Raw genomic sequence first — 17,032 nt, 5'->3', positions numbered from 1 at the left:
AAGTAGACCCCCTAAGGCAGGGGTCCCCAACTCCAGTCCTCAAGGCCCACCAACAGGTCATGTTTTCAGGATTTCCTTTGCATTGCACAGGTGATGCAATTATTACCTGGGCAAGACTAAGGAAATCCTGAAAACATGACATGTTGGTGGGCCTTGAGGACTGGAGTTGGGGACCCCTGCCCTAAGGAACTCATCTTGATGTGTTGTGAGAGCTTTGAACCCCCAAGTATTTCACTACAGTTTATAACGCAGAGCCATGCAAATAAAAAATATTTTTTTTTCCACAAAAATTATATTTTAGCCCCCAGTTTTGTATTTTTCCAAGGTTAGCAGGAGAAATTGGACCCTAAATGTTGTTGTCCAATTTGTCCTGAGTACGCTGATACCCGATATGTGGGGGGGAACCACCGTTTGGGCGCATGGGAGGGCTCGGAAGGGAAGGAGCATCATTTGGAATGCAGACTTAGATGGATTGGTCTGCAGGCGTCACATTGCGTTTGCAGAGCCCCTAATGTACCTAAACAGTAGAAACCCCCCACAAGTGACCCCATATTGGAAACTAGACCCCTCAATGAACTTATCTAGATGTGTTGTGAGAACTTTGAACCCCCAAGTGTTTCACTACAGTTTATAACGCAGAGCCGTGAAAATAAAAAATCTTTTTGTTTTCCCACAAAAATTATTTTTTAGCCCCCAGTTTTGTATTTTCCCAAGGGTAACAGGAGAAATTGGTCCACAAAAGTTGTCCAATTTGTCCTGAGTACGCTGATACCCCATATGTTGGGGTAAACCCCTGTTTGGGCACACAGGAGAGCTCGGAAGGGAAGGAGCACTGTTTTACTTTTTCAACGCAGAATTGGCTGGAATTGAGATCGGACGCCATGTCGTGTTTGGAGAGCCCCTGATGTGCCGAAACAGTGGAAACCCCCCGATTATAACTGAAACCCTAATCTAAACACACCCCTAACCCTAATTCCAACGGTAACCCTAACCACACCTCTAACCCTGACACACCCCTAACCCTAATCCCAACCCTATTCCCAACTGTAAATGTAATCTAAACCCTAACCCTAACTTTAGCCCCAACCCTAACTGTAGCCCCAACCCTAGCCCTAACCCTAGCCCTAACCCTAGCCCTAACCCTAGCCCTAACCCTAGCCCTAACCCTAGCCCTAGCCCTAACCCTAGCCCTAACCCTAGCCCTAACCCTAGCCCTAACCCTAGCCCTAACCCTAGCCCTAACCCTAGCCCTAATGGGAAAATGGAAATAAATACATTTTTTTTTATTTTTCCCTAACTAAGGGGGTGATGAAGGGGGGTTTGATTTACTTTTATAGCGAGTTTTTTAGCGGATTTTTATGATTGGCAGCCGTCACACACTGAAAGACCCTTTTTATTGCAAAAAATATTTTTTGCAATACCACATTTTGAGAGCTATAATTTTTCCATATTTTGGTCCACAGAGTCATGTGAGGTCTTGTTTTTTGCGGGACGAGTTGACGTTTTTATTGAAAACATTTTTGGGCACGTGACATTTTTTGATCGCTTTTTATTCCGATTTTTGTGAGGAAGAATGACCAAAAGCCAGCTATTCATGAATTTCTATTGGGGGAGGCGTTTATACCGTTCCGCGTTTGGTAAAATTGATAAATCAGTTTTATTCTTCGGGTCAGTACGATTACAGCGATACCTCATTTATATAATTTTTTTATGGTTTGGCGCTTTTATACGATAAAAACTATTTTACAGAAAAAATAATTATTTTTGCATCGCTTTATTCTCAGGACTATAACTTTTTTATTTTTTTGCTGATGATGCTGTATGGCGGCTCTTTTTTTGCGGGACAATATGACGCTTTCAGCGGTACCATGGTTATTTATATCTGTCCTTTTGATCGCGTGTTATTCCACTTTTTGTTCGGCGGTATGATAATAAAGCGTTGTTTTTTGCCTCGTTTTTTTTTTTTTTTCTTACGGTGTTTACTGAAGGGGTTAACTAGTGGGACAGTTTTATAGGTCGGGTCGTTACGGACGCGGCGATACTAAATATGTGTACTTTTATTGTTTTTTTTTTTTTTATTTAGATGAAGAAATGTATTTATGGGAATAATATTTTTTTTTTTTTCATTATTTTGGAATATTTTTTTTTATTTTTTTTACACATTTGGAAAATTTTTTTTTTACTTTTTTACTTTGTCCCAGGGGGGGACATCACAGATCAGTGATCTGACAGTTTGCACAGCACTCTGTCAGATCACTGATCTGACTTGCAGTGCTGCAGGCTTCACAGTGCCTGCTCTGAGCAGGCTCTGTGTAGCCACCTCCCTCCCTGCAGGACCCGGATCCGCGGCCATCTTGGATCCGGGGCTGGAGGGAGCAGGGAGGGAGGTGAGACCCTCGCAGCAACGCGATCACATCGTGTTGCTCCGGGGGTCTCGGGGAAGCCCGCAGGGAGCCCCCTCCCTGCGCGGTGCTTCCCTGCACCGCCGGCACATCGCGATCATCTTTGATCGCGGTGTGCCAGGGGTTAATGTGCCGGGGGCGGTCCGTGACCGCTCCTGGCACATAGTGCCGGATGTCAGCTGCGATAAGCAGCTGACACTCGGCCGCGCTCCCCCCGTGAGCGCGGCCGATCGGCTATGACGTACTATCCCGTCCAGGGTCAGATAAGTCCAGGGTCAGATAAGTCCAGGGCACCTCGACGGGATAGTACGTCTAAGGTCACAGAGGGGTTAAGATCACAAATCCTTTTTCGCAGACCGATGATTAAGATGGGCATGGAATAACCTGGACGCAGAGAGGCGAGAGGGTAGGGGGATTCGTGGCATGGACCGTCCTCCGGGGAACCCCAAACACTCTTGATGTGTTAGGGCTTTGCCTCGTAGACCACAGATGATACGGTAGTGACAATTCTAGGTGGGAGATTAGAGTGACAATTCCACTGTCGCCCTCAAAAGCCATATCTGGGAAGAAAAAAAAAAAATCGTTAATAGAAAAAAAAAAAAAAAAAACCTAAGGCCTAAACTGGGCTGGGCGGTCCAGACCCATGTCTTCCTCCTATTGACATTAAGCTAAAACGGATTAGCTTCGTGCCAGTTGGTGGTGTACCCTCCTCTACAGGAAATACCTAATTTTTTTTTTTTGCATAGCGTAAGCAGCATACACCCATTTTTTGTGTGTACCCCAATGAAGCATTAGCCCCCCACATCAACCAGAAGGCCGCACAGCATAACCTCGCTCCCCCAGTCAGAAACATCCACCTCACATTAACCAGCGGACCCCACAGGATAAACCAAAAGCCCACCAGACATTCCCTCCCACAAGCGTAAATCTCCATATGATGCCCCCTGCCCCCAACCATAAATCCCATCAGACACCCCCCTCCCCCATCGGATGCCACCCCAGCTTAACCCCCCAGCATAAACCCCCATTGGACGTCCACCCCTCCTCCAAGCATAAACCCCCATCAGATGTCCACCCCTCCTCCAAGCATTACTCCCATCGTACACCACCTCCCCCATCGGATGCCACCCCAGCTTAACCCCCCAGCATAAACCCCATTGGACGTCCACCCCTCCTCCAAGAATAACCCCCCATCGGACGGCCAACCCCCCACCGGACGTGGACCCCCCCACCCAGCACAAACCCTTATCGGACGTCCACCCCCGACCCAGCCTAAACCCTTATCAGACGTCCACTCCACCCAGCCTAAGCCCTCATCAGCCCCCCCAAACCCAACCCATAAGCAGGTTGTCCCCCAATAAAGGGGATCCCTCCGTAAGCAGCAGGTCGCCTCCCCACGTCCCACCACAGGCAGGTCGCCTCCCCACGTCCCACCACAGGCAGGTCGCCTCCCCACGTCCCACCACAGGCAGGTCGCCTCCCCACGTCCCACCACAGGCAGGTCGCCTCCCCACGTCCCACCACAGGCAGGTCGCCTCCCCACGTCCCACCACAGGCAGGTCGCCTCCCCACGTCCCACCACAGGCAGGTCGCCTCCCCACGTCCCACCACAGGCAGGTCGCCTCCCCACGTCCCACCACAGGCAGGTCACCACCACAGGGGTCCCCCAATAGCCTGCAGCAGGTCTCCCCCCACATCCCACAAGCAGATAGCCCTCAAATCCCACCACAGGGGTACCCCCCAATAGACAGGTCACGCCCCCCCAAACCGAACCACAAGCATGTCACCCTCAAACCCCACCACAGGTCTCCCCCACTAAAAGGGGTCCACCCCATAAGCAGCAGGTCACCTCCAAACCCCACCACAGGGGGCCCCCCCAACAGCCAGCAGGTGCCCCCCAAAATCCCACCACAGGGATCCCCCCACAATAGCCAGCAGCAGCAGGTCCCCCACAACAGCCCACCACAAGGTTCCCCCACAACAGCCCACCACGGGGGTCCCCCACAACAGCAGACAGCAGCAGTGCCCCCCCAAAAAAAGCCCACCACGGGGGTCCCCCACAACAGCCAGCAGCAGCGGTGCCCCCCAAAAAAAGTCCACCACGGGGGTCCCCCACAACAGCCGGCAGCAGCGGTGCCCCCCCAAAAAAAGCCCACAACTGGGGTCCCCCACAACAGCCGGCAGCAGCGGTGCCCCCAAAAAAAAGCCCACCACGGGGGTCCCCCACAACAGCCGGCAGCAGCGGTGCCCCCCCCAAAAAGCCCACCACAGGGGTCCCCCACAGCAGCAGCGGTGCCCCCCCACAAAGCCCACCACAGGGGTCCCCCACAGCAGCAGCGGTGCCCCCCCACATAGCCCACCACGGGGGTCCCCCACAACAGCCAGCAGCAGCGGTGCCCCCCCACAAAGCCCACCACGGGGGTCCCCCACAGCAGCAGCGGTGCCCCCCCCACAAAGCCCACCACGGGGGTCCCCCACAGCAGCAGCGGTGCCCCCCCCCCCCACAAAGCCCACCACGGGGGTCCCCCACAACAGCCGGCAGCAGCGGTGCCCCCCCACAAAGCCCACCACAGGGGTCCCCCACAGCAGCAGCGGTGCCCCCCCCCACAAAGCCCACCACGGCGGTTCCCCACAGCAGCAGCGGTGCCCCCCCCCCACAAAGCCCACCACAGGGGTCCCCCACAGCAGCAGCGGTGCCCCCCCCACAAAGCCCACCACGGGGGTCCCCCACAACAGCCGGCAGCAGCGGTGCCCCTCACAAAGCCCACCACAGGGGTCCCCCACAGCAGCAGCGGTGCCCCCCCCCACAAGCCCACCACGGGGGTCCCCCACAGCAGCAGCGGTGCCCCCCCCACAAAGCCCACCACGGGGGTCCCCCACAAAGCCCACCACGGGGGTCCCCCACAGCAGCAGCGGTGCCCCCCCCCCACAAAGCCCACCACGGGGGTCCCCCACAGCAGCAGCGGTGCCCCCCCCACAAAGCCCACCACGGGGGTCCCCCACAGCAGCAGCGGTGCCCCCCCCACAAAGCCCACCACGGGGGTTCCCCACAGCAGCAGCGGTGCCCCCCCCCACAAAGCCCACCACAGGGGTCCCCCACAGCAGCAGCAGCGGTGCCCCCCCCACAAAGCCCACCACGGGGGTCCCACACAGCAGCAGCAGTACCCCCCCCCCCACAAAGCCCACCACAGGGGTCCCCCACAGCAGTAGCGGTGCCCCCCCCCACAAAGCCCACCACGGGGGTCCCCCACAGCAGCAGCAGTACCCCCCCCCCACAAAGCCCACCACAGGGGTCCCCCACAGCAGTAGCGGTGCCCCCCCCCACAAAGCCCACCACGGGGGTCCCCCACAGCAGCAGCGGTGCCCCCCACACAGACAAGCAGGTCGCCCACCACAGGGCCTCCCCCCAATAGCGAGCAGCAAGTAGCATTTTTTCACTCTGAAACCACTAACCTCCATGTGCCATGGCGTCCACAAGCTATAATCCTGCTGCTTTGCTTTGCCGCCTTCATGATGTGACTGAAAACACGCCCCCTCCCGATAGGACACGCCCCCGGAAATGACGTCACACCTGGAAGGAGCCCATACACTCTAGCATTTACCATCCAGCTGTCTAGAATAACAGTGGTTACGTCACAAGGCTGTGTATATATATTCCGGCCTGTCATGATACAGGTGTCGGGGTCGCACCGTGATAAGTCACTACAAACCAGGCCCAGTTAGGCTAAGTTCACATTTGCGTTGTGCGGTGCTGCGTCGGCGACACAACGCGTGCAAAACGCAGCTTTTTGTGACGCATGCGTTCATTTTTTGCATGATTTTTGACGCAGAAAAAATGCATCATGCAGCGTCCTCTGTGCCCTGACGCTTGCGCCAAAATGACGCATGCGTCACAAAACGCAAGACAACACATGTCCATGCGCCCCCCATGTTAAATATAGGGGCGCATGACGCATGTGTCGCCACGGCTGCGCCCGACACAGCACCGCACAACGCTAATGTGAACGTAGCCTTAAGATATCATCATCACTGAGCCCCCATGGCCGGCCTGCCTGTGGTGGGTGCGGTGTGAGATGTAGCAGAGGTACTGAGCCCCATGGCCGGCCTGCCTGTGGTGGGTGCGGTGTGAGATGTAGCAGAGGTACTGAGCTCCATGGCCGGCCTGCCTGTGGTGGGTGCGGTGTGAGATGTAGCAGAGGTACTGAGCCCCCATGGCCGGCCTGCCTGTGGTGGGTGCGGTGTGAGATGTAGCAGAGGTACTGAGCCCCCATGGCCGGCCTGCCTGTGGTGGGTGCGGTGTGAGATGTAGCAGAGGTACTGAGCCACCTTTTGCCCTTGTGAGCGGCGCTAATGGCAGTCGGGATGTATTTGGTTTTGACGTTCCTGACACAATCATGTGTAGATGGCATACACAGCAGAAACACCCTGAAAACACAGGCGCTTTATATCTGTGCGATTTTCCACATCTGATGTAATTCTATTGGGAAAATCTGCACGTGAAGTTGTGTTCCCATATCAGCGCATTCAGACGGCCGTACAACACGGACAACGATCGCATCGCAATGCTCGGGGCCAGCGGCTCTCCTGACCGGAGCGTGACAGCTTCATGTATTTCTATGTAACTGTCCCATTCTCCTCAGGAGAGCCGCCAGCCAGTCCGAACAGTGTGATGCGATTGTCGTCCATACTATATGGCCGTCTGCAATTTTCAAGTCTTGCCACAAATTCTCAATTGGATTTAAGTCTGGACTGTGACTGGGCCATTCACACACATGAATATGCTTTGATCTAAACCATTCCATTGTAGCGCTCGCAGTATGTTTAGGGTCGTTGTCCTGCCGGATGGCGAACCTATGCCCCAGGCTCAAATCTTTTGCAGCCTCTATCAGGTTTTCTTCCATTATTGCTCTGAATTTAGCTCAATCTATCTTTCCATCAACTCTGACTAGCTTCCCTGACCCTGCTGAAGAAAAGGATCCCCACAGCGTGATGCTGCCACTGCCATGTTTGACCGTGGAGATGGTGTGGCTTTCAGCCACACATGTGGTTTTCCATTTAGCCCTAAAAGTTCTACTTTGGTCTCATCCGACCAGAGCACCTTCTTCCACATGCCAGCTGTACTCCCTATATTGCTTTTTTTTGCAAACTGCAAACAGGACGACTTCTGGCTTGCTTTTAAAAATGACTTTCTTCTTGCCACTCTTCTAAAAAAGCCAGATTTGTGGAGTATATGATGAAGGCCACATTCACACCTTCAGTATTTTGTCAGTATTTCGCATCAGTATTTGTAAGCCAAGTGGGGGAAAAATGCATAAGTGGTGCACGTTTCTATTATACTTTTCCTCTGATTGTTCCTCTCCTGATTTAGACTTACAGATACTGACCAAATACTGAATGTGGCCAAATAGTTGTCCTGTGGACAGATTCTCCTACCTGAGTTGTGGATCTCTGCAGCTCCTCCACAGTGACCATGGGCCTCTTAGCTGCTTCTCCAGGTATTACTCTCCTTGCTTCGGTTGTCAGTTTAGCTGGACAGCAATGTCTTCATTTTTGGATGAAGTATTGAATAGTGCTCCATGAGATTTCAAAGATTCGGCTATTTTTTATGACCTAATCCTGCTTTACTCTTTTTCACAACTTTATCCCTGAACTCTGGTGTGTTCCTTGGTTTTCATGATGCTGTTTGATCCCTAATCTTCTCACACAAACCTCTAAGGCTTTCGCAGAAAAGCTATAGTTATACTGAGAATAAATAACACACAGACTTCTGTAGGCAATTGATCAGTCAGGATTTTATTCAGGGTTATCGGAGTACAGAGGGCTGAATACAAATGCACATCACAGTTTTCAGATGTATATTTTCAAAATAATTAGAAAACCAGGTATAATTTCTTTTACGCTTCGCAAAAGCTTGCCACTTTGTCTTGGTATGTCACATAAAATCCCAATAAAATATATTTAAGATTGTGGGTGCAACGTGAAAAGATGTTGGAAAAGTTCACAGTGTACGAATACTTTCAAGACATTGTATTAGGTTGTAGGATCTATGAATATACAGACATATGAAGCTCAAAAACATAAGACCTATATGGAGATTGTATGGTCTCCCTTTGTTGCTGTGTAGTATTCCTAACCATGCCCTGGTTTTATTCCCTGCCAGTAATATGTGCCCCTGGTCTGCCACGAGAGACTATTGGAGCGTTCACTATATAGTATTATGGCCTGTGGCCGTTGCATATGATGCCATCTACTTAGCAAAACCTGACTGTGACCTGGTTTAATTATTTCAGGTGAAATATCGATGGAAAAGGTGAAGGTGAAGCGCTATGTCTCTGGTAAGAGACCAGACTATGCGCCAATGGAATCCTCTGATGAGGAGGATGTGGAGTTCCAGTTTATTAAGAAAGGAAAGGAGCAGGAGGTAGAACTGGAGGAACCACCTGAAGAAAGCACCAGTGATCCCCGTCTACGACGATTGCAGAATCGTGTGAATGAAGATGTGGAGGAGAAGTAAGCTCTTCTCTTTATATGACGTCATATGCCTTTGTATGATGTAATTCTAAAAGTTTCTAGTCTTTATCAGCCAGATATGTAGTGAGGTGCCTATGGAACAGCTTACAGTTGTGGCCAAAAGTACTGACACCCCTGCAATTCTGTCAGATAATACTCAGTTTCTTCCTGAAAATGATTGCAATCACACATTCTTTGGTATTATTATCTTCATTTAATTTGTCTTAAATGAAAAAACACAAAAGAGAATTAAGCAAAAAGCAAAACATTGATCATTTCACACAAAACTCCAAAAATGGGCCAGACAAAAGTATTGGCACCCTCAGCCTAATACTTGGTTGCACAACCTTTAGCCAAAATAACTGCGACCAACCGCTTCCGGTAACCATCAATGAGTTTCTTACAATGCTCTGCTGGAATTTTAGACCATTCTTCTTTGGCAAACTGCTCCAGGTCCCTGATATTTGAAGGGTGCCTTCTCCAAACTGCCATTTTTAGATCTCTCCACAGGTGTTCTATGGGATTCAGGTCTGGACTCATTGCTGGCCACCTTAGATGTCTCCAGTGCTTTCTCTCAAACAATTTTCTAGTGCTTTTTGAAGTGTGTTTAGGTCATTGTCCTGCTGGAAGACCCATGACCTCTGAGGGAGACCCAGCTTTGTCACACTGGGCCCTACATTACGCTGCAAAATGTGTTGGTAGTCTTCAGACTTCATAATCCCATGCACACGGTCAAGCAGTCCAGTGCCAGAGGCAGCAAAGCAACCCCAAAACATCAGGGAACCTCCGCCATTTTTGACTGTAGGGACCGTGTTCTTTTCTTTGAATGCCTCTTTTTTTCTCCTGTAAACTCTGTTGATGCCTTTGCCCAAAAAGCTCTACTTTTGTCTCATCTGACCAGAGAACATTCTTCCAAAACGTTTTAGGCTTTTTCAGGTAAGTTTTGGCAACTCCAGCCTGGCTTTTTTTATGTCTCGGGGTAAGAAGTGGGGTCTTCCTGGGTCTCCTACCATACAGTCCCTTTTCATTCAGACGCCGACAGATAGTACGGGTTGACACTGTTGTACCCTCGGACTGCAGGGCAGCTTGACTTGTTTGGATGTTAGTCGAGGTTCTTTATCCAACATCCGAACAATCTTGCGTTGAAATCTTTTGTCAATTTTTCTTTTCCGTCCACATCTAGGGAGGTTAGCCACAGTGCCATGGGCTTTAAACTTCTTGATGACACTGCGCACGGTAGACACAGGAACATTCAGGTCTTTGGAGATGGACTTGTAGCCTTGAGATTGCTCATGCTTCCTCACAATTTTGTTTCTCAAGTCCTCAGACAGTTCTTTGGTCTTCTTTCTTATCTCCATGCTCAATGTGGTACACACAAGGACACAGGACAGAGGTTGAGTCAACTTTAATCCATGTCAACTGGCTGCAAGTGTGATTTAGTTATTGCCAACACCTGTTAGGTGCCACAGGTAAGTTACAGGTGCTGTTTATTACACAAATTAGAGAAGCATCACATGATTTTTCGAACAGTGCCAATACCTTTGTCCACCCCCTTTTTTATGTTTGGTGTTGAATTATATCCAATTTGGCTTTAGGACAATTAAATGAAGATAATAATAACAAAGAATTTGTGTTTGCAATCATTTTCAGGAAGAAACTGAGTATTATCTGACAGAATTGCAGGGGTGTCAATACTTTTGGCCACAACTGTATTAGTCTGTGTCGGCTCTTACATGAGGCTGCTTATGACCTTACTTCACTGTTATGCTTTAAGTCACATACATTCCCCATCCACTAATTGTAGAAAAACACAACATTTCTCTGAGGCTTTCAGGTTTTGTAAAATGATTAAAGGAGTTGTCCATCACAGCATAACATCTTAATGTCCCAGGTTGCTGCATAAATTAGAAAAAGCGGTACTTTCCTCCCTGATTGATGCCTCTCTTTTGCTTTCAGCCCTATGTCCCCTGCTGCTCCATAATCAGTATTAAAAAGGTACTTCGGGACAGATGAGCGTAAATGTTAATGAAAGAATTTATTGCAATCCGACTAGTGAAAAGATTCTGCAGCGCTCCAGTTTCCCAACCATTCTGCGTATAGATACCTTGATACAGGCCCTATACGGCCAAAATGTTGGCAATTTCTGTTTTTCAAGGGTCGAATTGCAATAGATTCTTTCATTAAGATTTCCGCTTATGTGTGCTGAAGTACCTTTTTAATATTGATGATATTGTCATTCTTTGGAGCACCAACCTATAACATTGAGAGCGAGCTTATGCATTGTCTAACATAATCCGTGTCATGGGACTGCTACTGCCGATCTGCGTTTTCCAATCACATTTTTGTCTGAGTGGAGAAAACACTGTTCTTTCAATTGGATAGAATTAAAAAAAGTTGTTCAGTAGCTGCTGTTTGGATGCAGCAGTCACATGTCATTGTTGATATCGGGAGACCAGCAGAGGACACAGGACTGAGAGCAGAAAAGGGGCGGCAGTCAAAGGGTAAACATTTACTTTTTTAATTTGTGGAACACCTCGGGCCATTAATAAGCGGTTGTCAAGTAGTAGACTCTCCATTAAAGTTTTATGTGTTCGATAAATAACTGACATTTGGAATTCCTTTTGGACAGATTGGCCAGACACAGAAAAATTGCAGAGCCTGAGGTAGTGGGTGAAAGCGAGTCCGAGTCTGAACCAGGTGGTGAAGACTGGCACGTGGAACGGGAAGACACCAGTGAGGAGGAGGAGGAAGAGGTGGATGATGAGGTGAGTTACAACATTTTCCTGTTTTCGTTCCAAATTGAAGTATTCGGTTACATTCACATGGGGCAAATACGCAGCAGCATCTGCATCAAAATCATAAGTCCAGAACACAAAGTAGGCGTTGGGCACTTCAAAAATTCATATAAAAAACTAAAGGCTGGTGATAAGTACATTCACCTGGCAAGAAGGGATTCCCAAACTTTTAAAAATAAAATAATAATATTTTTATTGATTATACAATATTAAAATAATTTAAGACGGGGGAATAGAGAATGTGATCTCCAAAAAAGAGAGGGGAAACTACCATAAGCCAGAAATAGCCTGTTGATCAGGGGAGGTAAAGACTGGGAAATCAGAGGAAAAAGGGGATTATAAAATAAGGCTGTATATTTGATAACAGGCAATATAGTATGATGATTACATACCAAGCAGTCCTTTGTAAGGCTCTTCTAGATGTGTGTGTGTGTGTGTGTGTGTGTGTGTGTACAATCCCTTCCCTTAATGGTACATGGCAAAATGTATAAGCATAGAATTGGTAATTATTACTAGAGATGAGCGAATTTGCTCGGGTTCCCTCTTATTCGGCAAGCTGCAGAGGAAACCCTGCTTCCCCTGGATTGCGCTGGCTGATCAGCTGTTCGGCGCTGCAGCTGCATGTGTCGCGGCTGTGTCACAGTCACGACACATGCAGCTGCGGCGCTGATCGGCCAGCGCGATCCAGGAAGCCGGGTTTCCTATGCAGCTTGCCGAATAAGAGGGAACCCGAGCAAATTCGCTCATCTCTAATTATTACCTCCACAAAGATGGTAGTAAAGTCAGGGTAGCGTGCAGTGTTCCCTCTACACCCTACGGGCACCGTTTTGCTATTGCTTTTTCCGGCGCCACCTCCCCTAATAAACAGGCTATTTCTGGCTAATGGTAGTTTCCCCTCTCTGTTTTTGGAGGTCACATTCCCCTTCCCCCCCATTGTTTTAAATGATTTCAATATTGTGTATCAATAAAAATATATTATATTATTCCTAAAAGTTTGGGAATCTCTTCTTGTCAGTTGAATTTACTTATCACCTGTCTTTAGTTTTTCAGCAGCATCTGCACGTAGAATGAATAAGACTATTGTCAGTGCCTGCAGCCATGGTATATGCATATTAATGTAATGTGGAAGTGACTATATGGTTCAATCTTGGAATGCTTTATCATGTGTATGAGCATCTTTTGGGTGCCCAGCAATTGCTTAATGCGAGAATCGGCACCTAGATGACAGTGTGACACAGATTACTTGTCTCTTGTGACCCCTTCCTGCTCCATTCAAGTTTGTCTATTTCTGTTAGGAAATTGAGCGTCGCCGTTCAATGATGCGCCAAAGAGCTGCGGAAAGGAAAAATGACGAAATGGAAGTGATGGAGGTAGAAGATGAATGGAAATCAGGAGAAGAGTCAGAGTCTGAGTCAGAATATGAGGAATATACAGACAGTGAGGATGAAACAGAACCAAGACTGAAACCAGTTTTTATTAGAAAGTGAGTAAAGGCGATATATTTACCGTAGTTTTAATTTTTAATAGTTTTCTTGTTATTGGAGCCTAAAGTTACAGGCCACAAATTTCCTTCTGCTCCAATGTTGCCCATGGCAGGACTTCATGTCCAATGCACTGGCTTTGTTCAGCCCTGTTTATAGAGGCTCTGTACGGATCCAATAACTTAAAAGTCAGAAGCAAAGAGATTATTTGTGTTACTGGCTTTTAGAAAACTTGTCAGGACGACTTTACTGCTGAAACTAGAGGAACGGCTGCATAGGACCTAATACAAAAATATAAATGCTAACTATTTTGAAGCGATCTTATGGCAGTCATGAGAAATCAAGTTTTGAAGTCTCATGAAAATTAGCCTGGAAGTGCACTGGGGGCGGACTGGTGCACAGTGACATGCCGGCCCCCAGTGTACTTCTAGGCTAATTTGCATGTCGCTTCAAAACCTAATTTCTCAGCACTGACGAATCAGGCTACTAAATAGTTATAATTTTTACTGTTGTACTAGGACCAAGTAAAAACATTGTCATTCGACACACTCAATGTCCAATGAATTACGTAAGCGGGAATGATGTACCCATTTCATATTTCGTGGATTCAGTAACTGCTGCTATTGAAGCCACTTGGGCTATGGACATCCCTATGGCAATCCGGAGACATGAGGTATTGTAGTGGGAGCATTGGAGATGATCTCCAGCAGTTCTTGGGCCAGAAACCTCAACTTGCACTGATGCTAAAACCCTGGCAATAATATAAACTAGTAACATGAATTCTGTATATTTATCATGTGCAATAAAGGATCTTTTATGGCAGCAGGGAAAATGAAAATAAACTGAAGTGTAATTTCAACAAGGCAAATTTCCAGTTCACTTTAAATGGATTGTTCGGACTCTGAAAAAAAGTCTACCGTCAGTCACTGTCATGATGCCCCTTCCGTGTGCGGGTGGGCAGTCGTTGACCTCATGTATGCTGTTTATATAACTGTAGTTACAGTACATGCCTACTGGAGTCCTGTGCTTCTCTCTGTTCTGTTCTATTGAGAGAAGCTAGGTCAGACTGGTCATTATATGATTGCAAGTATGCAAATTTCATAAATGCCGTCACAGTGATCGCCCACCCACACATGCAACACGGGAATCTTGACAGTCTGCACATCGCACAGTGTCACGATTCAGCAGTGACTGCAGGATTTTTTTTCTGAGACCACTTCAAGCATCTCTGAGTAGGAATTCAGTTTTCAACATTTTTAAACTACTACTGCCAGGAATACCATCAAAAGTAGATTAATGAAAAGTCTCTTTTCTGCCCTGAATTTCTAAGGTATGAAGAGCATTAGACAGAAAGTAAAATGTCCAGTGACAAATAGCATTGGAAGGAAAAAATGTACTTGGCCAATGAGTCCTGTTTCTCTTTTAGGAAGGACAGAGTAACCGTTCAGGAAAGAGAAGCTGAAGCCATTAAGCAGAAAGAAGCAGAGGTCGAAGCCAAGCGTATGGCAGAGGAAAGACGTAAATATACATTAAAGGTAGATAATTGTTATGAGTCGGAGAAATGACTGTTCAGCTGTTACAGATCAAAGTGGTTTCATTCCCGCTTGTCTGATAGATTGTAGAGGAGGAGGCCAAGAAAGAGATCGAGGAAAACAAGAGGTCTCTGGCTGCACTGGATGCTCTGAACACTGATGATGAGAACGATGAGGAAGAGTATGAGGCCTGGAAAGTACGAGAACTGAAACGCATCAAGCGTGACCGTGAAGAAAGAGAAACGTACGTTTCTTCATTATTATTTACCTGTCTGTTCATGTTGCAGCATATTAATCCAGTCTTGGATTTTCCTTTCCGTTTTTTTTTTTTATTGAATATTCATAATACAGGTAGTGTTAGTGTGAGAAATTGCCATGATATAATTCTGGTTGTTTATTATTTTTGTCTCCTGACCTTATTCTTATTATAGGATGGAGAAGGAGAAGGCAGAGATTGAACGCATGCGCAACATGACGGAGGAGGAGCGCAGAGCAGAGCTTCGTGCCAATGGCAAGATAATAACCAACAAGGCACTGAAAGGGAAATACAAGTTTCTCCAGAAGTACTACCACAGAGGAGCTTTCTTTATGGTAGGACATGATCTAGTGAAGAAACTGAAATGCCTCCATTTCTCTTTGCCATCTAGAAAAATATTTAATGATGTATTTTTTATTCTCTAGGATGAAGACGAGGATGTGTACAAAAGAGATTTTAGTGCTCCTACATTGGAAGACCACTTCAACAAAACCATTCTGCCGAAAGTTATGCAGGTAACCGCTTACTCTTCTATGAACTACCGGTTCAGTTCAGCATTTAGTTACACAGCGCTTCTCCGAAAGTTCTTATAGTCTGAAAAATTACTGTTAGAACCATTGAACAGGTTACAATATATAACTCGGGAACGATTATTTCTTTTGTGTTCCGTCACATTAGGTGAACTATTACAATGCAGCTAATGTGACAGAATATGAATGAAATAATCTTAGACCATATTACTTAACAGTGCATGGTGTCAGGTTTATGGATTGCAGAGAATGTTATTCAGCTCTGAAGTTCACAGAATTATAAATTCACCTGTGACTTATAAAACAGGTTGTAATCCAGGCTCAGAACAGGTAATCCAATGCATGTACACAGCTACTCAGCGTCTCGTATGAAAGCTGTGATGCCATGTCATGTTTTAATCCGTGTGCATAACCGACCAACCTTACATGTGATAGTACTAGTTGGCAACATGCTTTACATAGTGCTAGTTTAATTGGCAGAAATCTTCTCCCATCCACAGTGTAGACAAGCGCACTGAGCTGCACAAGTCACATTTTCTGTTAATTTATTGGTTTCTCTTTATAAATAAAAAACCCTGCAATAAACTATTTCTCTTATCTCTTCAAATCAGGTCAAAAACTTTGGTCGTTCTGGTCGCACAAAATACACTCACTTGGTTGATCAGGACACAACTTCATTTGATTCGGCTTGGGGACAAGAGAGCACCCAGAATACAAAGTTCTTTAAGCAGAAAGCGGCTGGTGTAAGAGATGTGTTCGATAGACCATCTGTAAAGAAGAGGAAAGCAAATTAATGGAGTGTCTCCAGAGTGGTTTTTTTTTTACTCCCATAGACTTCCCAATTCTAATGCTGTAAAGTACATTGCTTTTTGTATAATAATATTGACATGCCTATTGGCTATTTTGACTTTGTTCATTCTGTAAATATCTTCCCTGGACCATGTGTATAGATTTTTAAATCTGAATAACCGTATGATTTCTGAAGTCTTTGTTGTCAGACAGGAGAAATGTACAAATATTTCTTGGTCTAAAGTGGCATCAGTTGTAATCTGTTAATATGCATTGTGGATACCATTAAAGTGCAGAATAATTCAAGCTATTGGACGTATCGTCCAGATGTATAAGGTCTCCAAAGCCTCAACATTGATGTTAAAGCGACCTTCCATTTATCTCAGTATAGATGTGGTAACTAGTAATCTTTTCACAGTGGCAGTTTAGTAATATTAATATGTACTCTTTGATCGTCCTGACCTCATGCTGTAAAAGGAATTGTCTATAGTTAGGTTTATGCTTTTTCTCGGAGATGTCAGTCTTGTGAGACAGACACAGGAACATAGTATATTATTTTCTTGTGTCTGTCTAGAAAAAACAATTCCGCCGGGAAAAAAAATCACAAATTGAGTCCTTGAATTCTTTTTGTCTCATTGAACACTATGGTTCCGTCTGGATTTCTCCTTGAATTCTAATTTATGGGGATTCAGATGAACATCTGACAGAAGGGGCAAAACGCAATATGAATGGCCCCT

General features: G+C 46.8%; 1 protein-coding gene and 1 long non-coding RNA gene across 2 annotated transcripts in view; one reads left to right on the top strand and one right to left on the bottom strand.

The window, feature by feature from the left end:
- MFAP1 (microfibril associated protein 1) overlaps positions 1 to 16,601 on the top strand; it is a 30,291-nt gene extending 13,690 nt beyond the window's left edge. Inside the window, exons 2-9 of the mRNA XM_069766151.1 lie at positions 8,693 to 8,912; positions 11,542 to 11,677; positions 13,003 to 13,190; positions 14,615 to 14,723; positions 14,804 to 14,964; positions 15,152 to 15,311; positions 15,402 to 15,491; positions 16,118 to 16,601. Of these exons, the coding sequence (XP_069622252.1) occupies positions 8,693 to 8,912; positions 11,542 to 11,677; positions 13,003 to 13,190; positions 14,615 to 14,723; positions 14,804 to 14,964; positions 15,152 to 15,311; positions 15,402 to 15,491; positions 16,118 to 16,300 (1,247 nt within the window). The 3' untranslated portion in view covers positions 16,301 to 16,601. The remainder of the gene's footprint in view (positions 1 to 8,692; positions 8,913 to 11,541; positions 11,678 to 13,002; positions 13,191 to 14,614; positions 14,724 to 14,803; positions 14,965 to 15,151; positions 15,312 to 15,401; positions 15,492 to 16,117) is intronic.
- LOC138676651 (uncharacterized) lies at positions 2,783 to 5,949 on the bottom strand. The gene is made up of 2 exons (XR_011320802.1): positions 5,856 to 5,949; positions 2,783 to 2,962 (listed from the first exon to the last, which is right to left on the bottom strand). It is a non-coding gene; the product is annotated as an uncharacterized lncRNA (long non-coding RNA).
- Positions 16,602 to 17,032: the final 431 nt, after the last annotated feature.

The sequence above is a fragment of the Ranitomeya imitator genome, chromosome 4, assembly GCF_032444005.1.
Source record: "Ranitomeya imitator isolate aRanImi1 chromosome 4, aRanImi1.pri, whole genome shotgun sequence".
In the NCBI taxonomy this organism is placed as follows: Eukaryota; Metazoa; Chordata; class Amphibia; order Anura; family Dendrobatidae; genus Ranitomeya; species Ranitomeya imitator.
The sequence above is the reverse complement of the archived record's forward strand: the minus strand, read 5'-3'. Positions and strand labels throughout refer to the sequence as shown.